The 22,176-nt window shown below is 41.3% G+C and overlaps 1 protein-coding gene across 1 annotated transcript in view; it reads left to right on the top strand.

The window, feature by feature from the left end:
- Nucleotides 1-22,176, top strand: part of lrba (LPS-responsive vesicle trafficking, beach and anchor containing) — a 194,805-nt gene that overhangs the window by 37,592 nt on the left and 135,037 nt on the right. The window contains exons 11-26 of the mRNA XM_028592089.1: nucleotides 997-1,105; nucleotides 1,500-1,652; nucleotides 2,019-2,187; nucleotides 2,544-2,623; nucleotides 3,250-3,312; nucleotides 3,971-4,068; nucleotides 4,366-4,458; nucleotides 6,117-6,225; nucleotides 6,674-6,755; nucleotides 8,860-8,983; nucleotides 9,090-9,282; nucleotides 15,474-16,847; nucleotides 16,968-17,167; nucleotides 17,876-18,029; nucleotides 19,201-19,381; nucleotides 21,778-21,908. Of these exons, the coding sequence (XP_028447890.1) occupies nucleotides 997-1,105; nucleotides 1,500-1,652; nucleotides 2,019-2,187; nucleotides 2,544-2,623; nucleotides 3,250-3,312; nucleotides 3,971-4,068; nucleotides 4,366-4,458; nucleotides 6,117-6,225; nucleotides 6,674-6,755; nucleotides 8,860-8,983; nucleotides 9,090-9,282; nucleotides 15,474-16,847; nucleotides 16,968-17,167; nucleotides 17,876-18,029; nucleotides 19,201-19,381; nucleotides 21,778-21,908 (3,313 nt within the window). The remainder of the gene's footprint in view (nucleotides 1-996; nucleotides 1,106-1,499; nucleotides 1,653-2,018; nucleotides 2,188-2,543; nucleotides 2,624-3,249; nucleotides 3,313-3,970; nucleotides 4,069-4,365; nucleotides 4,459-6,116; nucleotides 6,226-6,673; nucleotides 6,756-8,859; nucleotides 8,984-9,089; nucleotides 9,283-15,473; nucleotides 16,848-16,967; nucleotides 17,168-17,875; nucleotides 18,030-19,200; nucleotides 19,382-21,777; nucleotides 21,909-22,176) is intronic.

The raw sequence follows: 22,176 nt of genomic DNA, 5'->3' as shown, positions 1-22,176 counted from the left end.
TGCAAATATAATAATATAAGGGATATCATTGTGATGTCGTCAGGGTTATTTAATTTTGGGCTTAAGACTACACATCTTTAAAGAAAAGCCTGCGTTACAAATTGGGGATATGGAGTGTAAAAGATGTGGACATTTACAAAGCAGGGAGGGAGGGTCTAAGAAAAGATGTTATCGAGCTGCATCGTGGGAAATGTAGGGTCTGGACATTTTGGAGCTTTACCCATAGGGACTAGAAGTCAGGCTGTCTCTGCTGCTGCTTTTGACCTTTCTTTTTTTATTCTGTCTCAGGAGTCTACAGACTTTACAGAGGTGCAATACTAAATTGCTAGAGTAACCCTTTTAGATACGCCACTTTAGGAATAAAATACTGTGCGCTTATTTACCCAGCCCAGGGGCTGTATGCTCAGGTAAATTATTAGTTGGATCTAAATGTGAACTGAAAATGTACTGATCTAAAATAACTTTTACATTATTATTATTATTATTATTATTATTATTATTATTATTATTATTATATGGCTGGTACACAGACAACGCACGCAGTCTATTTTCAGCTCATGACTGCTGGCTTTTCAGGTAACACTGCTGTCTGTCAACAATTGTTTATGCCTGCCTATAACATTTAGTGTGTCAAAAAGAGACTTACTGTACATTACGTTTTTTTAAAAGCAGTTGCAAATTAGGTTTTACTTTTTTCCAACTTTTGATATAATGCTGAGCTTGAAAGCTGTGAGGCCATCTGGCTTATAAATTTGCAACATTGTGCTGCCCTCAAGGTGATGCTAACTAGAATCTTTCCTAACACAATGGGACGTGACACCCTCATTCAATCACATTTCATGTAGGATATGCCCTTCACAGTCAGGGCTTTGTCAGCAGCTTGTATAGATTATTGTCACTGTCTAACTCTCTCTCTCTCTCTCTCTCTCTCTCTCTCTCTCTCTCTCTTCTCTTTCTTTCTTTCTTTCTTTCTTTCTCTGTCTGTGGGCCCCTTAGCTGCACTTTGCTATCCTTTGTGATGGAGCTCTTGAAGAACTCAGTGGCTATGCAAGAGCAGGTCCTGGCCTGCAAAGGCTTTCTCGTCATTGGCTACACTTTGGAGAAGGTGAGATGAACACAAATTGGCTCAGCTGGCAAATCCACAAGAGAGCCATCCTGACGTACCAGTAGCTGCACTTAATGAACCCAGCACCGTAATAAGGCTGATCTTCATTCCCTTAACGCCACAAACCTACTAACACAGGCACACAGGCACACACAAACACCAACACTTGATTTGAGACAGACTTTGTTTTCCATCAGCTGTATTTGGAGGTCACAGCTGGCTTGTGTGCTTGTTAGGCAGAAGAGGAGCTCCTCCTCATCTTTCTCTGCATGTGTCCTTCCCCCTCCCCTTCCTGTGTTATTCCCCACGTCTCTGACTCCTCTCACTGACATATCGTCCTCTCCCTTTTTCACCTGCTATTGTGGCACTTTTTGTCCCCCTGTTTTCACTCCAGTCGTCCAAGGTGCATGTGACACGGCCCGTCCTGGACATTGTGCTGGCCTTTTCCAGATACCTTAGCAACTTGCAGAATGGCATCTTGCTGCTCAAGCAGCTGTGTGACCACATTCTGTTCAACCCTGCCATCTGGATCCATGCCCCTGCCAAGGTAACACAAATACACACATTTCCACGGCAACACATTCTTATGCATTTGGATTCATTTGTAAAGAAGGAGATAATACACATGTAGATGGGACATACACATATCGGTTACAGATCTACAGACCGGCGCAATCCTAATCACCCTCTCTTTCTCTGTGTGGTCTTGCCCTACTTTCAGAGTTCAGCTCAGAGTTCAAGGTTATTCCTCCACTTGTGACTCAGTGGATGCTATTTAAATGAGAATGGCTTGCCTACAACCCTTAGGGGCTTAGAAGCTTGGATGCACTAAAACCTGATTATTCCACTCCAACTATTGAACTAAACTAGCGTGTGTGTATGTGGGTTTTCATATGTGCTTTACCTTTTGCAGGTGCAGCTGACGCTCTACACCTACCTAGCAACAGAGTTCATCAGCACAGTGACCATCTACAACACCATTCGCAGGGTGGGCACTGTACTTCAAGTCATGCATACACTGAAATACTACTACTGGGTCATCAACCCCCAGGACCGCAGTGGAGTCGTGCCCAAAGGCCTAGGTGAGGATGCACAGAAAACTGGATGCTAAAATATGTTATGCAGTAATGGCACACTACTGATATATGGTGTTCCCATTCATCTTCTGAAATAAATATACAGACTATGCATCTAAAGGTAGATTTCACATTCACACAGAAATACGAAGCCACACATTAACACACACTGCAACAACACTAACACTTAATCATCACTGCAAGTCCTACAAGTGATAAATCAGGTGCAGAGCTTTGCTTTTAAAAGACAAAATAGATTGACCATGTTATAACTTCTTGCTTGATCCTTCTGGATCATGCTCAGTTTCTCATGTATCATCTACTTGCTACTTTCATCAGCCATTTGCTTTTTGGGGTTTCAGATGGTCCAAGGCCAAACCAGAAGGAGATCCATTCTTTGCGAGCCTTTCTGTTGTTGTTTGTAAAGCAGCTCATAATGAAGGTACGTTCTTCATACCCCCAATTCCCAACCAAAATAGACCTATATTGACTCACTTGAGGAATCTGGCACCCTTGAATGCCAAAATGATGTGTACTAGTGGTTCAACCAGTTGTATGTGTCTAATATGAATAGTTGCTGGTGAGTTGTGGTTCTCAGTTTGCATTGGAGTTGCAGTCTGATTGCCGATAGCACCAACATTATCCACTATTGCTTAAGAGCAAACTAGCTGCCACTTTATACACCAGCAAGTGTAGTTAACTCGTTGTTAGCCTACCATTTTCCAGATGGCTGATTAAAACCTTTAGCCTTCATTACATCTATCTATTCCTAATAATATGCAGCAGTTAATGTTTGTGGGTACTTTTTTTTTTTTTTTTAATCACTCATGAAAATATTATTTATTTAGTAAGTGTAAAAAAGGCACATATTTATAATCTGGGAAGACCAGATTTGTATTGAGTGAGTATCTGACCATTTCTGCCTGCCTGCTTTAACAATGTCTTTTCTCTATTTAGAAGTGTGATAGCTTTGTGCTGAGGTCTACATGTACTGTCTGGGGTAGGGGCATAAAACACTGTGAACCCTAGTGAGCCAATTGTGAAATGATCTGTGCAATTACATTCTAGGATCACGGAGTGAAGGAAGACGAGCTACAGAGTATCCTCAACTACCTCCTTACCATGCATGAGGTAGGCACGTGTACTGTTTGTCAGGCAGCACCGGCCAGCCGAGACCTCACCACCAGATGGCAACATAACCCTACTGTACTAGAGTGCTTTGTCCTCCCACTGTCTGATATGTAGAGCAAGAGCAAACAAGTCCGGTAGCTAAAGGCAGCATCACTGTTCCTTGTTATTTTTCCAAGTCTGCCAGTCAGAGGTCTTGACAGAAGTGGTGTGGTTTACAGTGGAGTGATGCATAACAAATGAATCAGTCAGATTAGTCAGTAACGCAGTGAACCATGTAAGAATAAAGGGTGATTACAACATTGCCGGAAAGAAAAAAAAAAACACTGACATGTAGCAGCCCTTCATTTTCCAGAGCACATAATGTTATTGTTTAGTTCTGATGCTTGTGATGTAATCCATTATTTCTGTTTTTTTTTTTTTTACCTCGCATTGCCGCTGCTACTGCCACTGCTAAACATCACGAAAAATAGTAATGAATGATGCACGTATATTTGCCTTTTCATCTTGAATTAACAAATAAAGCTGACTACCAATTCCTCATAGTTTAAGATATCCCCTGGATAGCCGGCTCACTTCAGCTCAACTAGATGCAGTATTTCCCGCACTGCTCTCCGTTAACCCCACAATAGCCTCAAGTCCCTTCGTCTCTGTCCCACAGGATGACAATCTGATGGATGTACTGCAGTTGTTGGTGGCTTTGATGTCTGAACATCCTGTGTCCATGGTCCAGGCCTTCGACCATCGCAACGGGATTCGGTAATAATCACCGTTTATATTCCCTGCAGATGTGTCCATGGGTTTATGTCTTCGCTCAAAATAAAAATCAAAAGTTGGAGCTGATTTATTTTAAATTTCATGGCTTTAGTCTTGTGTCACTTTAGTTTTATGCAACACTGTAAAATGTGGATACTGCTTTTTGTTTAAATAAAAAAAACCGGATAAATACTGCTAAATCTCTATTGGAATGCTACAAATGTATAAAGTGTTAATTGTAGACTTCGAATAGCTTTTTATAATGCTTTGAAAGTAATTCATTCATTCATTTTTTTTCAGTGTGATTTACAAGCTTTTGGCCTCAAAAAGTGAAGGAATAAGAGTGCAGACCCTCAAAGTAATGGGCTACTTTCTGAAACACTTGCCACCAAAGTAAGTACAGTCACAACATCCTTGGCATTGTATTCCCAGAGTATAGAATTGTAGTTTGGAAAAATTGTATTTAGTTCAGTCTGTATTAGATATGTAAAATTATATTTTGAAAAGCACACACTTCTGATAGTAATCTTGATAACTGAAAGGGAAATATATTTTGATAAGTGTTTGAAAATGCTCTGATGTTGATTATTGATTCCATAGCTTTCATTCTCTAAAATCTCTTAATGTAGTTGCTTGTGCTCATTATTAAATTTTTTATGTAGTTTCTAATGGTTCCTTTTATAGTGACGGAACAACTGCAAAATATTGAAGTGTGCGGAAAAGTCTCATTGCACAGCTACATTTAAATAACACAATCAAAAAAGGTTAATGTTAATTCTCTATCTAGCCGCAGGCCTCACTGTCAAAACAATTACTCGTCATGCTTTTTACTGCCATTTTGAACATTCTTTAGATGTACAGTATATATGTCACTTGTGAGCGGCCTTTTTGTCCTTTTTTGAGCAGTGCAATATCCAGTACTGCTCCTAAATAAAAGCTCTTACTATAACCATGTGCTCAGAATGCATCTCTCCAAATGTCCGGCTCTACTTTGGGTGAAAAAGCATGAGGAGACTTAGGTCATATCGCAAGCTGTTCTTCGCTTCATTTTCACTAATAACCACTAATTATAGGGTGTGATTAAGTGAACATAGTGAAGTAGGTGTATCAGAAACCACTCTAGCCTTGTCTTGGCAACAGTTTTGTAAGTCTTGTGATCCAGATGCAAGATTGATCTGCAAACACAGCTTTTTAGCTGGGCTACAATCCTGAAATTGGGAGTTGATCCATGATCAGAGATAAAAGTGACGAGAAGAGTTTTCTGTGATGAATTGTTCTTACTTATTCAACAGGGACTCACTTTTTTTTTCATTTCCTCAAAGTCAAATGTCAGCTCAAGCTCAGCTGATTTATGCCGCTACAGATTGCCACCGCTGCAATAATTTGACTCCTCAAAAACTCCAGTTTTTGCGTGGTCTTTTTCAACGTGATTTGATATTACCACAATGATAGTCTCGCTTTGCCAGACCATCCTCCACACGCTGCCGAGGAGGATCTGGCTAGTCCACATAGCATTCTGGGATGCTCTGGTTTATTGGCATTTCTTTAAACCAATCCCAATCGTCATGGGCGGCGCTAAGCTCCACATGGAGCCGCTGCAAAATAGCCTCGGGAAAGAAACTTGTTTTGGTGGAACGTGAACTTTCAAAAGTTGTTTTAGTCTTGCGAGAGAAAACTCAGATTGGACAGATAGTCTAGCTAGCTGTCTGGATTTACCCTGCAGAGATCTGAGGAGCAGTTAACCGTAGTCCTCAGAAATCCACAGAGTTTTAAAATTCCAACACAAAGAAAGCGGGAGGTAACGGACGTCTGCTAAAAGACATGCTTCTGGCAGTATTTCCTGCGGCACCGGAGCAATCCCGGAAGTGGAACATCGAGGATATAGACTACCACAATGACAGTTGTGGTATTTCAGTGCATTGCTATCAACTCCGATTTGTATATTCCAGTTGAGAAAAAGTGATGCATTGCTTTCTGATACAAGAGTGGTCTGGCAAATAATGATGTTTACTGACTGACCTTTGAGCCTTTCCTCCTAATATCCTCATCAGGAGGAAACCTGAGGTCATGCTGAGTCATGGCCTTTTCTCCCTGCTCACTGAACGCCTCATGCTCCACGCCGGCCAGTTCACCATGACAACCTACAACGTGCTCTTCGAGGTCAGTCCTCTGCGTACACACACTCTCTCTCTCTCTCTCTCTCTCTCTCTCTCTCTCTCTCTCTCTCTCTCTCTCTCTCTCTCTCCCTCTCTCCAGGACTGAAATGATCTAAATAGACATACAATGGCATACAATAATAACCTTTGTGTGTTCAACTGCATGGCAATATTTATTTTGTTGCCTTTTTAACTGACCTCGTTTTCGTCCAATTTTCCATTTTTGTCTTTTATTTTCCAACCTGACAATTTAATGAGTTAGTTAAAATAATAAATTGTATGGCTGACCACCTGCAGAAATTTCATTTGGCAGTCGTTCAGCCAGATACTACGCGATGGTAAGAAGAAGTCTATACATAGCTTTGTGTGTCCATAGTGTGGTTTGTGTCTCTGTTATTGTAAAGACTGATATGGATATTTATGACTTGAATCCCCTCTCTGTCCCCCGGTAGATTCTTACAGAGCAGATCTGCACTCAAGTGATCCATAAACAGCATCCGGACCCCGACTCCACTGTGAAGATTCTCAACCCACGTAAGTGCCTCCTCTGCGCCACACTACTCTCCTAAATCATCCCCTGCAGCGTACCCTCTACATACCTATTGCTCCATTCTGCACTAGAGGATATTCCCCATGGAACGGTGCAATCGCTATACACAGTCAAACAAATGAACAACATAAATTTTGCAGCCAGAGGGTATTTTCATACAACGGAACCTCAGATGTCATGCATAATCCTAGCATGAGGCTGGTGCGAACACTTTGTTTGAGCAATATACACACGTCTGCTAGTTTTATTGGAAGTCTGTGTCATGTTTTGTAAGGATTCATTTGCATATAAAGAATGATATAAATGTAAAGAAATAATGATGGCACTTCAGTGTGTCAAAAATATTGTGTTTTAATTTATTTAATACATTCAAGCAATTTTTATTTGATTGCATTAAGTAAATTTAGAGTTTATTCTTTTAATGCAATTGCATAAATCATATGTTATACAGTATTTGTATGTACTTTGTAGAGTTTTTATTACCTATTTTAAAAAACAAACATGTTTTACCATAAAACTAAGTGTATCGTGTTAGTAGTTTAAACTAATACATATCTTAACATATAATTAAACATATTAGAAGAAGCAAAGTGTTTTTAAATGGACACATGCTCTGCATATGTATGCGTAGTGTATTACTATATACTTGCACAAATGTAATCTATATATTTTTACATATGCGGCAACATAATACAGTAAGTGACTTCAGGCTTTGATCAGTGTTCCAAATTTATATTTTCAGGTCGTTAACTTACCTCCAATTTCACGTCGGCTCACAAAATCTTTTCATATGTTGAAATGTTAAGTATTCTTTTCAGCTTTCGATAAAAGAAAACCTCTCCCTCTCTTTTTATTATTTTTTTTTTATACCAGTGCTTCCACATATACATGCGCCTTTTGTGCACACGCTTGCAAAACAGCTTTAATCAGTTTGAAATCCAAGCACTCGGTATAATCACAACCAAGGTTTACTTCCAACCATCCTTAAACTGACAAGGTCCTGCTGTAGTCACACATTGATTATCTTAAGCCTTTGTTGTGTTAAAAACTCTCCTACCCAACCAGCCTAGACAGGCGGTATATATGATAGAAACCCTGTATGGGTTTGTACATATGAGCACATTCTATGGAACATAGAGCGGTGGTCTGTTTCTCCTTTGCCGTGCATTCTCTTGATTTAATCTGCGACAATCTCCCAAAATGGCCCCCTGATTGCAGTCTTTAGTAACGTCAGAGCCAATCAAACAAACCGAGGAAGTACCGTTTCCCTCAAATTAACTCAAGGGAAAGGAACCAAGAGCAAATGGAAAAAAAGAAGGGAATACGCCATCCCTCCATCCTCATTCCCGGTACATGCTGGGGTAATTTTCTGGCGGTAAAGGTTCAGCGACTCATAATTTGAGTGACTAAGGCGTAGAAACAACACAACCGTCTGCTGCGGCAAGGGGGCATCGGTTAGCGCCGAGGTCTGAAGAGACAAGTGAAATCCAAGCCCCGCCGTCTCTCTACTCCGAGTAAATGGACACTGACATTGTCTAGATAATTCATCTAAACAGTCAGTCTCTTTGGTTTAACCGAAGCCAAGCCTTCCAGAAGGGTCTGCGACTCTGGCTCGCTCATTTGAAACAATACCAAAACCATTACAGTATGATAAAGATCAATGCCAAGGCCGGGACTTTTTTCTTTTTTTCCTTTTTTTTATTCTCTGTTTTTCTTACCACAAGCACAGATTTTCAGGTGTGTACAGCTGGGAGTTGAGATAGTTTATGACACAATGATTTGCACATGTTAAGACCAATGTAGGATTTAGTTGTTGATTTGTGCAGTTTCTCCTTCTGCAGCCACAAAGCAAGTTTTATTTCCGAGCACAATGCTGGATGTTTCCAAATCCAAACTTCTTTTTTTATTATAATCCTTTAAAAATACAACTTTTACAGTTTAATGTGTTATATTACAAAATGAACAACGCAGACATGCACTCTAAACAGTTGAAGTATTTTGATATTTTCTTAAATTATTTACTGTAAATGTTTTTTTTGTAACCTAAATCCTTAAACCGAATGGATATGTTTCTGTTAATATTTCTAGAAATTCTGAAGGTAATCGCTGCTCTGCTGAAGAGTTCTCCCCCATCCCCCGAGAGCATGGAGGTGCGCAAGGTCTTTCTGTCAGACATGATCAAACTGTTCAATAACAGCCGAGAGAACCGCAGGTAAGAATCCGACCGCTTCACAAGATACAGAACTGCATCACACACCAGTCCACGCAGTGTTCACATGCAGCACTACATATTCTGTGTACTTTTCTGTTTGTTTTAGGAGCCTGCTGCAGTGCTCGGTGTGGCAGGAGTGGATGCTCTCTCTGTGCTTCATCAACCCGCAAAACAGCGAGGAGCAGAAAATCACAGAGATGGTGTACGCCATCTTCCGCATCCTGCTCTACCACGCCATCAAATATGAGTGGGGCGGCTGGCGCGTCTGGGTAGACACCCTGTCCATCACCCACTCCAAGGTCAGAGCGCTCATTACACACACACACACACACACACACACACACACACACACACACACACACACACAGGTCAGACACAGCTTTGTTTATCTTTCTGTGGATTTTCTTTTATCTCCTCATCTGTTTCATTTTTACAGTTTTTTTTTGTGTTCTGCTTCTCTTTGTTTTAACTCGCACACTCTTTATCTCTCTGTAGTAAACACAAGAACAGATGCGCGCACACACACACACACACACACACACACACACACACACACACACACACACACACACACACACACACACACACACACACACACACCTTGCTTTAGTATTATCAACCTAAACATTCACCACATTACTGTAACTGTAACCGCCCTCCTCAGTTTGATTCCAGCCAAATGGAAAGCAGTATTCAGTCAAAGCCATCAGCTTTGTCACCCGTATGTTTATCTGACATAATGCAATTCATCAAAAAAGAAATTAGAGAGCATTATCGTCTAACCCTCTAACTCGCAGTGTAGGCTAGCATGGTAATTGATCCTTGCCTCTCAGTGCCCATCAGATTAAGCTATGGAAGCCATATAGTGACTATAATTTAAAAGCTAGTTGCAGTATAAACCAATGGGAAAGAGTGCATCAGCGCTTCCACTCTTTATTTATTTATAGAGTCTCTCTCTTTCACATTGCACAGATAAAAAATAAACTCCTGGCACTTCTTATTTCCAAAAGCTGAATTCAAAATACTGCTTTAGAAATTAACTGTTGATATCATATTATGCTCCCCTGTTCCAAACCAGTGAAGTAATTGAGGTTGGTGTCAGATTGTGGTCTGTAATTTTTTTAAATTTTTTTTTTTAAGCCTTTTAGATTGAAGGGTGAGTTAAAGAAGTACTTGTGATATGAGATGCTTCACTGCAGCGTCTGCTGCTGTGAGTGTTGTGGTCCAGTAGGGGGCAGAGACAGACTGCCTGGGAGGTGACCAAAATGAAGGCAGCAGTTAGCAGGGTGGTGTGTGCTGTATGCTGGATGCTCTGAACCGTCAATGTCTCTCCACACCTCTGAACACTGTAGAACAGACCTGCAGTGAAAAATAAAACCTACAACGTACAAATGAAGGTCTAAGGGAATTTTACACATTTAGTATTTCGAGGACAATATTTGATGCAAGAGGGTCACAAAGATGAGGGCCCATAATGGGACAGTGAAAATTCAACATATGTATTTACTGTACAACAACAGAGGTTCTGCATACTTAACTGTATTGCCCAGCTCTCGTCTAACAACAGAATTTCACACATAGTGTGTGTGTGTGAATAAACCCATGCACTTCTAAGATGTGAGATACACAAACACGCACACAAATGCACGCGCAGTGCATGGACCCTGTCTGTGACTCGGGATAGTTGCAGCGGGTGCTAGCCACCAAGATGCATGCATCTGCTATAAAAAAAAAGCTAAAGAAACTCAATTGCAATTTTATTGTCCCGTTTGATAGATTTCCTGCCACCTTTGTAGCACCAAAGCTGTTTGTCACTGTTGCTCTCTCCTCCCACTGCTGTGTGTGTGTGTGTGTGTGTGTGTGTGTGTGTGTGTGTGTGTGTGTGTGTGTGTGTGTGTGTGTGTGTGTGTGTGTGTGTGTGTGTGTGTGTGTGTGTGTGTGTGTGTGTGTGTGTGTGTGTGTGTGTGTGTTTTACAGGCACATTTTCTCTTTGCCCTCGTTTTCTCTTGGGCTCTTCTTTTCGAGCCCATTGAATATTCATCGGAACCGTACGAGAACAATCAGAGAAACAAGGCCTCATAAATACAACCAGCCCACTGGGAGCCTCTTGATAAGTGCATGTATGCATTCAAAAATCGTATTTGCACACTTCTCCTCTACATAGACTTTATGAATTAGTTTGCCTTGTTTCATCCGTGCTAAAGTTGTCAGTTTGGCATGTATAGAGATAATATGTCTCATGCTGAATGTGTGTTTCCACCACTTTCTAGTCGAGGTTTCGTCCATGACTGAGAATCTTTGTACTGCATTTTCTATTAACCCATAATTGTGTTTTGTATCTCATTCATACATTACATTTTATCTAGATAAAAACTAAAGTTTACTAGTATAATACTTAGGTTTTTGCTCATACTATTGGATATATTAAACTTGGTACATTCAACTCCTTATTTGCAGCTGTACTTTTAAGATTTAAGATAAGTTTGACTTATTATTCTTGTTGGGTGTAGCCTATCACCTGAGCAGAATGACCATATGGACCACACATTTTTCAGATCTTTTTAGTTTTTGTTCATTCATACCAATCTGTAGGTGTAAAAATTTGACTTTTAGCCATGCTGAAAACTGTAGTGATATATGATTGGCTCAAATTGCTTTGTCACTGTCCAACTTCAAATTGAGCTCACGCAGTTCTTCCATTGCCTTGAATTGAGATGGTTTACTGATCATCCACAAGCTTTATTTATTGTCTACTGTCAAAGCATGGATTAGCAAGAGGCACTGACAACCTGGTTATGATGTGTGCATTGGGTTGCTTAGTCTGTTTCTGTGTGTATCCTTTATATGTCAGTCATTAGGAAGTTAGTGTATCTGCATAAGTGTATCTCTGAGTAGACAGATGTTCCTGCAGGTGGGCACGCTGACACGACAGCCCTCCCACTCTCAGCCCACACACCCACCCAAGGTGCCCCACTTCCATCTTTGCACACAAATCAGTTTGAGAACAGGGAGAACTCCAAAACAGAGAGATCGGGGCGTGAAGGTCCCTCCGTCCTTCAGACTCCCACTGTCAGCTAACTTCATTATACCTGTCAGATGTTTTAGCACAAAGATAAATATGAGCAGAAATGAACCAACAGATCTTTGACAAAATATAATAGACATTATGAGCTGGTAATTTAGTAGCAGAATTTAGTTTAATCGTAGCTAATCGCCCCTTTTCTGTTTATGGAGAAATGCAGAATAGTTTGACCATGCCGATTTTGCCCTCTGGGGACATTGCGACATTACACACAAGCTGTGGTTCTTGGCAAAGCGTTTTAGATAGATACATTGACAAGTGGACAAAGGAAGTAGAAAGTGAGAACATTGCCTAGATAATAGCCATGCATCAAGTGTTGTCTATACTATCCAGAGAGCCAATTGCCAGTACTAGGATCCATGTATTTAATCTTTTATCCTGTAATTCTCAAATAAATATTAAAGTCTGAAAGTGAAACGTCTAATAATCAACCGATGTAAACCCCATGTTTTTTACTGGTTGGCTTAAAACTATTTTATTGTAAAGTATCCTGAAGGGCCTTTTGGGCAAGATTGTCTTCCCATGGTTGTGATAGAAATTACAGATAAAGACTGTATGCATATCACTGATTCAGATGGGAGAAAAAACTGCGAAGAAAAATGTTTTTACAACGAGTTAGAAAGGAAGATATTGTGAATAAGAGCGAAAACCACCCGGCCAGCACCGCAGTAGCAGATGACATTGATTTTGGAGGAGGAATTGCATTTAGCTAATCGGATTAGAGTCATGCTGCCCTCCCCATTTCCCCTTTGTTTTGTGGTTGCTCTCTATCTATTTATCTAAAAAGGGACTCCCAGGCTCCTACTGTGGGGGTCTCCCAAGATCAGCACTTTGCCACCCTGAACAGGTTGTGGGGGGGTGTGCGCTGCTTATTCCAGATCATCTATACAGCACAGCCATGGGGACAATTGAGGGTCTAGATTATGTATAGATAGCTTTGGAAATGTGATCGCAGGTCTTGTTTGACTGCAGGAAAAAAGAGATTTTATTTTTATTTTTTTAAGATTTTTGTTTGTGAGATACTAGATTACTTTTCAATAGTAGTGTGAGAAGTGAAACCACAGAAACTTTCCATAGTAAAGTTTTGCAATGTCATCTTCATAATAGTTTGCCCCCACACCACCACCCCCACCCCCACCCCCTCCAAAGCATTTTGTATGATCCGGCCATGCTGTGCCCAGTTAATACCATGTTACCTGTCACATTAGAAAAGCCCACCATGTTTTTGTACATTACCATAACATTTTTCCATACCCCACTGAGGCCCGGGCCAAGTCATGGAGTAGAATGAAATTAGATTAGATCAGCGCTGATGTCCTAGCCACCCAAGGCAGTTTCTATATTAGCAAAGCTAAGCGCTCTTTTAAAAACCACAGAGACATATACTACCTCTGTCTAATGGTAACTGGATCTGTTACAGAGCCCTATTTAAGGCCAACATACATCATCTTAATGTACAGACTGCATCCTGAATCTATGACGTTATGATCTGTAGCGCTCTCCCGCATAATTTCCATAGAGATGCAGTCTGAATGCAGCCTTTTAATTGCTAAAAAATGCTAAATGTTAAATTAAGCTCAAACTAATGGGGTAGAAGGTCTTGCTGTGTGATCACTGGGAATGAGGGAGGAAGAGAGAAAGAGACTGACTACTGGCGCATTTAGAACAGGCTGTGCACTCTGAAAACAGCTATGGATTACCAATCACTGCTTCCCACTACAGAAGATTAATGAGCACCCATGTAGCAGGCTAATTTAGAACAATAACGCCTAATTAATTACAAATAATCAGCTTCTTTCTCTGCCTTTCCTTTATTCCACTCTCAATGACTCCCTCTCGTCCTCTTCCTCTTTTTGCAATTTCGTATTTATTTTCTTTCTTTTGATCTCTGGCTTTCCTATTCTCTCTCTCTCTCTCTCTCTCTCTCTCTCTCTCTCTCTCTCTCTCTCTCTCTCTCTCTCTCTCTCTCTCCCCCCCCCCCCACCTCTCTCTCTCCCCTCTGTCTAAACAGCCTCAGGTGAAAAAGCAGAAAAGTGGGTCTAGTTCCATCCCCCCCCTCCACCACCAACCCATCTTTGACTTTCTGTCCTCCAAACCCAGTGATTAATGCAGGGTCTTAAATTAGGCGTGGGAGGATTTGCCGATGCTGGACACGCACTCAGCACAGCTAGCAGACACACACTAATAGTATCTACTGCTAATCTATGACTGCTTACATGGATGGGCTCTTCCTCAAATGCCACTGCAGACCAGTGTCGTTATAGACTAGCAGTCTGGTCTACCCATATCAGATGTAAGAAGACTGATAGAGGTTAATAGGCCGTGGGCAGCGGCGCATGAGCGAGGGGAAAAGTTTTAAATATGGCACAGTAAGCCACAAATGGTCCCAGTGGTTAGATGCAGTAACAAGCTAACAACTAAAGAGCCTTTTGAGAATATCTAGCTTTTCTAATGTGATGTGTTCAGATTAAACAGGATGTTGGGGCATGATGTAACACACGGAGAGATAATTAAGTAAAAGGCTGAAAGTGTAAAGCAATGGATATCCGCTAGAAAGAGGTAGGTTTATTTGATGAGATAGGAAAATATGTGAGGGCATTTGTTGGACTTTTTATGTAGAACTACTGGTACATCCTAGTAACTGCTGAAAGTGTATTGTTTAATAGGTTTATGACATGTATCATTGACTAACACGGCGGTGGTGATTTTTCGTTTTACGTTTTATCAGTACAACATTTAATAATGCCTTTTCTGCATTCTCAAACAAAAGCATAGTATTACAGAATGTACACCTAAAGGATCATTCTGGTTTATAGCAATTTGGGTCTTATTTTTTATTTTTTTACATAGTTTTGGCTATACTTCCTACAAGTACTAAAAAAAACTACAGTCACCAAGATGTTTGGGGCATGTTTTAATGGGGCAAGAAACATGAGTGGTTAGACTATCATGAAGGGTTTAAACAAAACCCCAGGTTAGCCAAACTTTTGTGGAAGTCCCTTTTTTTAGCATCCATCACAGACCAACTTCCTGGTTCCACTTTAACCTACTGTGCTAATCGTTCTAGTGTGTTGTGTGCACTCACTTTAAGTTTTAACTCCAAATAAAGTAGTATAAATAGTCTGGAAGCTGTCTTGTTTACAACTTATTTGATCATCTTACTACTCGTTTCTTGCCCGGTTGGACTTCATTGTAGCAATGTCACTTTGTTGTCAGGTCTTAACAGTTACTTTGGTAAGTAAAATGGCATCACAATTTATTGAAATGATGACCAAAACTACAAAAGTAAAACCCAAGTTGTAATACATCTGAATTATCTTTTGATTAAAGAAAAGACCCATTAGGTAGATTGCTGCCAAGACTGGAAGTGTTTCATACAATTGACCGTACACCCGTTTGTGTTTGCAGGTCACCTTTGAGCAGCACAAAGAGAATCTGTCCCGTATGTTCCGTCAATACCAGCGTCAGGAGTCTGCAGGCTCTCTGAGCACAATCCGAACCATCTCTGGCGTCAGCCAAAGCTCGGAAACCATGGAATCTCTTAACGGGCCGCCTGCAGAGGAGACGGCCCCTTCCACTGTCATTGAGCTCACAGTGGACAAGCTGTCCCCAAAGTCCCCTGACTCAGCATCTAGTTCCACCGTCACTTCCAGCACACCAGAGGCTGCTGATGGAAGGGGACACGCATCCATCACAGTCTCCAACATTCTGGCCAGGGCAGAAGAAGAAGAAGAAGAAGAAGAAGAAGAGCAGCAGATGTTGGTTCAGGATTCTTCCAAGGAGGCCTCCAGGGATGATGGAAAAGAGACTGAAGCTACTGTGACCCCAAAAACGGATAAAGAGAACCCAAGTGAACAGACCTCCACTGACGAGAACACTGATGATCTACAAACGTCACTTAGCGACCAGCCTGAAACGGATGACACAAAAGCAATGGAAGAGATCGGAGACTCTGCTACAACATCTGTAAGAGATGAGGAAAAATCTGAACCTATCAAAGTTGACTCATCAAGCTCCGCTCCAGACGACTCTTTGAATGAAGCGGATACGGAACTGGCATTGGCTTCAAAACAAGATGGCAACACTGACCAAACATCCCCCGAGGCTGCGGCCTTCTTGGACAACAGCGTGCTGAGTGGAGCCTCAGTCTTCGAGGACCTGGTTGACATGTCCTCGGTCAGTGACCAGATCCACCCAAGTGACGCTGATGATAGCCAAGAGGAGTCCTCTTATGCATCAGCTACCGCTGGAGAGGAAGTGGAGGACAGCGGAAAAAAGGAGGAAGATACACATGGAGATGGTGAAGGCAAGAAAGATGACCAGGAAGGTCGCGAGATGAAGACACGCGAAGAAAAGGACGAGAAGCAGGAGGTTGGGATACAAGAAAAAGCTGAAGAGAGTGAAACTGAGGAGAAAGGGGTCTCTGGTTTGGAGAGTCAGACTCCTCCAGCTGAAACACCCGAACAGAGTGTGGCAGAACCACCCAAAGAAAAAGTTGAAGATGAGCACTCTTCATCCCTCCCTAATACCGCTACTGCAGACCAGCATCACTCGGACACCACACCGCCCTCTGCAGCCCAGGAGGTTGCGGCAGCATCGGACTCCACCTCACCTAGCCAGCCATTAGAGACCCCGGCTGGTCCCACAGCCGCCCCCAGCTCCGACACCCAGAAGAGTGCAGACTCTGTCAGCAAGACCAAAGAGATCAAAATTGCCCGACTGGATGTGTCCAATGTGGCCTTAGACACCGAGAGACTCGAGTTAAAGGAGACCTCTACAACAGTACGCATAGTTTTTTTTTCAGTTTTCGCTACTTTATATTTTTCACTAAATGTCGTTCTATAGATTTGATCATTTTTGTTTTCAGTTCTAAACCTTTATGTTAACGCTGTCTCGCTGTAGGACACCAGCCAGCCGCCGCCGGCAGCAGCAGCAGCAGCAGCAGCAGCAGGAGGGTCTTCAGGTCAGCAGAGAGAGGGCAGCGCTTCGGCCCCTCGTTCCACAATGTTTCGTATCCCAGAGTTCCGCTGGTCCCACATGCACCAACGCCTCCTCGCTGACCTGCTCTTCTCTATTGAGACAGATGTCCAGATGTGGAGGAGGTAGGGTAACAATCTGCTGACTCTGACTTTACTAATGCTTTAGCTTACAATTATTTTGTTAATTGATTACTGGAATAGAGATTTATTGGCTTATTGTGCGTCTGGGGAGGAGACCAAAGATTTCATCTCCCAGGCCTTCTCCTAATCAAGTGGTGCCTGTAAGAGTCCTTCACAAGTCTTTGTTTTGTTACTGGAAAGATTTCACTACTGATTTTTGCTTGTAAATGCAATGTGAAGTACGTCCCATTATAAACTTTATTATTTGCCATGCTTCAAAGTGAGGGATTTTTTCTTTGCATATTTACGGATTTAAAGGCAAAAATAGATATCGGTATAGAAATGGGAATCAGAAATATTTATAGTAGCCACAATCTTTGCACAAAGCAGTACTTCAAATTACATTAAACTAAGAATTGAGTCCCTGGGGAAGCTTTGGAATTCATGCCCCATTGAGGACACTTGATGAGATGTAGACCAAAGCACAGGAAATGTTTTTGCAAAGATAGACTATGTAGGATATTTTTATCCTTAAATATTACCAGTTAACCACTAAGAAAATTCTGATCTGTAGGCAAGCCACTGCTATTTAGAGACAAATATAAAATAACTTGTTCTTAATTTAAGGTAGTCAAAATACCACACAGTATTTTATGTTGTGATTTATGTTATTTTGTTAACAAAGCGTAATTTTTGTCCTCTGCCTCTCAGTCACTCCACAAAGACAATTTTGGACTTTGTGAACAGCAGCGAGAACGTCGTGTTTGTCCACAACAGTATTCACCTCATCTCCCAGGTGGTGGACAACCTCATCATGGCTTGTGGAGGCATTTTACCTCTGCTCTCTGCTGCCACCTCTTCCTCTGTAAGTGTGTGTGTGTGTGTGTGTGTGTGTGTGTGTGTGTGTGTGTGTGTGTGTGTGTGTGTGTGTGTGTGTGTGTGTGTGCGTGTGCGTGTGCGTGTGCGTGTGTGCGGGGTCCAGAAACTGGGAGTCCACTATACTTGTGGGGCCAAAATGCGGGACCCCACAAGTTTAAAGTGCTGTTTGAGGGTTAAGACTTGGTTTTAGGATTAAGGCTAGAATTAGGTTACAGTAAGGGTTAAGGTTAGGCATTTAGTTGTGATGGTTAAGGTGGGTCCGTGTGTGTGTGGTGATGGGTGTGTGCACTTAACCGTTGCTGTGTATATATAGTTACTGGCTCCAATCGCAAGAAGTTATCCATCCAAATTGACCTTTCCCAATCACATTAGACCACAGTTAGCAGCCTCCTAACATTGTTAGTTTGTTTTTGTGTTGTCTGATCTCAGTGACCGCTGCTCTCTTACATGATTTTTTTTCCCTCTGTAAATGACCGGTTGAAGTTCAATTCCATTTTAATTCAATTCCATTCAGTTGTGTTTGGTCTGTAACCAAATTTAAAACTGGATGTAACAAATTCCAGCTTGAAATGTTCTCCTGTCAGGATGTGTGATCAGTATAGCTGTCACGTATACTCCTTACATACATTGCATTTATAGCAGCATCATTTTTATATATTCTTTTCCTGCCCTTAATTGCTACATTTGTAGCTCTGTTCCAACGTTTTGAGTCTTGTATAATGTCCATGTTTTTGAGAATTTCCTTTTTATATGGCAAGTCATTTAGTAAGTAACTGTTTAATAATTTAAAAGTCACTTTTTCTGTAAGTGAATCTAAAACGTTTAATTTTTTTTACAGGTCAAGAATTACCGGTTACGTTTTCTTACAAGCAAAACTCTTAAAGTTTACTTGTATGTCACATGGCATTTTTTTTATTATACATTTGAGATAAAGATACCGTTTTTTTCTTTTGTTTTATGTATTTTTTATTATTCATACAAAGCAACACAGTGACTAGACATAGTACTATATAGTTATTATCTTTTTAAAATCAACCTGCACTTAATCTAGTCTAAATAAAATTAATTTACACAAATAAGAGGATGTTTTTTGTTTTTTACTTCTACTCTTACTCATCCATTAATTACTTTGTGAACTTCCCTCTCTCTACTACCAGCACGAGCTGGAGAACATTGAATCGTCCCAAGGCTTGGCGGTGGAGGCTTCGGTCACCTTCTTACAGCGCCTCATCAACCTCGTGGATGTCCTCATCTTTGCCAGCTCGCTCAACTTCACGGAGATAGAAGCTGAGAAAAACATGTCGTCAGGAGGCATCCTGCGGCAGTGCCTTCGCCTCGGTACGCACGCTGATCTTTTTCTTTTGTTCCTTGATCTGTCTCTTTTGTTTTAAGAGACTAATTATTCATATTCATAACCCAGTCATTTGATTTTTAACTTTTTTTTTATTTTGTGAATCCCCGCTATTTCTTTGTTTAGCTGTCTTTCTACAAACCCCAATTCCATTGAAGTTGGTGCACGTAAATGTAAATAAAAACCGAATACAATGAGTTGCAAATCCTTTTCAACCTATATTCAATTGAATCTCGCCCCATCCTTGCTTGTGTCCGACTGAGCCTTTTGGGGATGCTCCTTATTTATACCCAGTCATGACCAATAGGCGTTTTTCACAGAAGACATGTTGACATGTCATAGTAGGAAAAGCACAGGCGTATTCAAAACCTTTAATGATGGCTGCATTCCACTTAGGAGAGGCCCTGGTATTGTGCATGCTGACTCACTGGAATAGCTCACTGGGACACTTATCAATTTTAGCTGTGCTTTTCCTACTATGACAAGTCAAAATGTCTGCTCTGAAAAAGGTAAATTATCCTGTTCACCTGTGGGACCTTCCAAACAGGTGTTTTTTAATTTTTTTTAGCGTTCCTCAACTTTCCCAGTCTTTTGTTGCCCCCTGTCCCAGCTTTTTTTGGAACGTGTTGTAGGCATCCAATTCAAAATGAGTAAGTAAGTAAATTTCTATAGCAAATGAGTGAATATTTGTTGAGTTTCTTAGTTTGAACATTAAATGTCTTGTCTTTGTAGTGTATTAAATTGAATATAGGTTGAAAAGGATTTGCAAAATATTTACGTTTTACACCACGTCCCAACTTCATTGGAATTGGGGTTTGTACTAAATCTGCATCCCCTCTTTGAATTTCCGTCTTTTATCTCCTCCTTTTACCGAGCCCTCTGTCCTCCCCTGTTCATCGATTCACCTCATATCAGCCGGCAGTAGCCCCTCGTATTAGCCTCCGTCATGGCTCCCTGTAGCCTTTTTGACCCTCCCTTCTCCCTCTCAGTCTTCCTCTCCATCTCCAGCCGCAGCTCTCATTCCCTCGGCTCTTTCACTCTGCTCGTATCAGCACTCTCTTATCTTGTTATTATAACCCCACTGCATGGCAACACTCTAAAATGGCTGCTATCATGATATAGTGAGTTCTACATAATGGCCTTGGCTGTACTGTACTGCAGTGTAGCCCGAGGCCTTTTTCTGCCTTCTGTTCCCGGCTATTACAGTTTCCTCTGACAGCATCAGAAGCCGAGCCACACTCTAGCTGAATAAAAGATATTGAAATTCTTCCATTATTCATTTTATGTGGTGCACCTTTTCTCACACACACACACACACACACACACACACACACACATGCACGCTTGCTTGCTTGCTACACAGATTTAAATAAATAAAATTATTTAAATAATTTCTTCATGCTTTGCTCCATATATGTAATGGAGCATATCCAGATATCCGTTTTTGCTTTTAGATGCTCATTACAGTAAAGGTTGCAAACAAAATGGCTTTCAAAATGCAAACTTGTTATACAAAGAGCACTTCTCCTCTCAGACATTGTCCAACTATTGTTGCTGCAGTTGGGGCTTTTGCTGGAAAATGATGCCAGCGTACTACAGGTCCAGTTTTAGAAAAGCAGCCGTTATGAAATGAATATTTGATGAGGTATGCGTTCCCCATTGCTGGCACCTAATCTGATTTTGGAAGACTGTAACAAGGTTTTAGCATCTCCACCACTCCCTCCCCCCTCTCTTTTTATAAATGGTCGTATGAAACAGTAGTCCTAATGGAAAAAGCGAGCCCATTTCCAGACGGAATAATTCCCTCCTTCGTAATCTAAATGTCTCAGAATTAACATTTGTCAGTTGTCAAGTACAGAGTGGTTGGGGGTTGGGAGGGGCTCCAACAGACGGGCGGAACATTAGATTACAAATGGTAAGCGTGCCAGTTTTGAACCCACATAAAGTTGTCGGACCACGATATTTTCTTTTGCGACAAAGGACGTATCTTGGCTGCCTACTCAGCACGTGCACAACCTAGCAGTGTCATTTGTTATGGGAGCTGCACACGGTGGATATGATTCAAGAGCACACCCTTGCACTGTGACCCTGGGAGGAGAGGTGGAGCAGGGAAGAGTGAACGATGCTGCCAGAGTTGGCCAGAGCACTGACCTTGTCATGGTCCCACTTTTTCTCCTTTGTTTTTTGTCTCTCAGCAGCTCCTGTTTTTTTTTCTTTCTTTCTTTCTTCAGTTCATAAGCAGAGTTTTCTCTTATTTTTTTTTGTGCATTTGCTTTGGGTGCCATCTCTTTTTAGACTTCAGCATAATGCTTCTACATTTCTTTTGAAAATGAGTTTATTTATTTTTATGTCTCATAATATATCTTTCTCCATCCCTCCCCAGTGTGTGCTATGGCAGTGAGAAACTGTCTGGAGTGTCAACAAGCCCAAGTTAAGCATGGCGCAGAATCCTCAGCCCGCGGCACAGCCATGCCCAGCACTGGGCTTGGAGGAGCCATGTCTGCAGCCGCACAGGCAAGTAATCCAAATCATCTCCTCAATGCTGGTATCATTCCCCACTTGGGTTTCAAGCCTTTATAATCCTGAACTTGACTCCTCAGTTGTCTTTTCTTGTGTGAGAGTTTTAAGAAAAGTTGCAACCTTGCACATTTTCAACACGTCCTCTGCTGTTCTAAACATGTGAAATCATTTCACTTAAAATAAAAAAAAAGCCATTGTAAATCCACTCTCATACTGAAGTTTTTTTCCCCACTTGAAAATAACTACATTTTCCTTTTGTTAT

This window comes from Perca flavescens, chromosome 2, assembly GCF_004354835.1.
Source record: "Perca flavescens isolate YP-PL-M2 chromosome 2, PFLA_1.0, whole genome shotgun sequence".
Taxonomy (NCBI): domain Eukaryota; kingdom Metazoa; phylum Chordata; class Actinopteri; order Perciformes; family Percidae; genus Perca; species Perca flavescens.
This window is presented reverse-complemented; position numbering and strand designations above follow the sequence as displayed.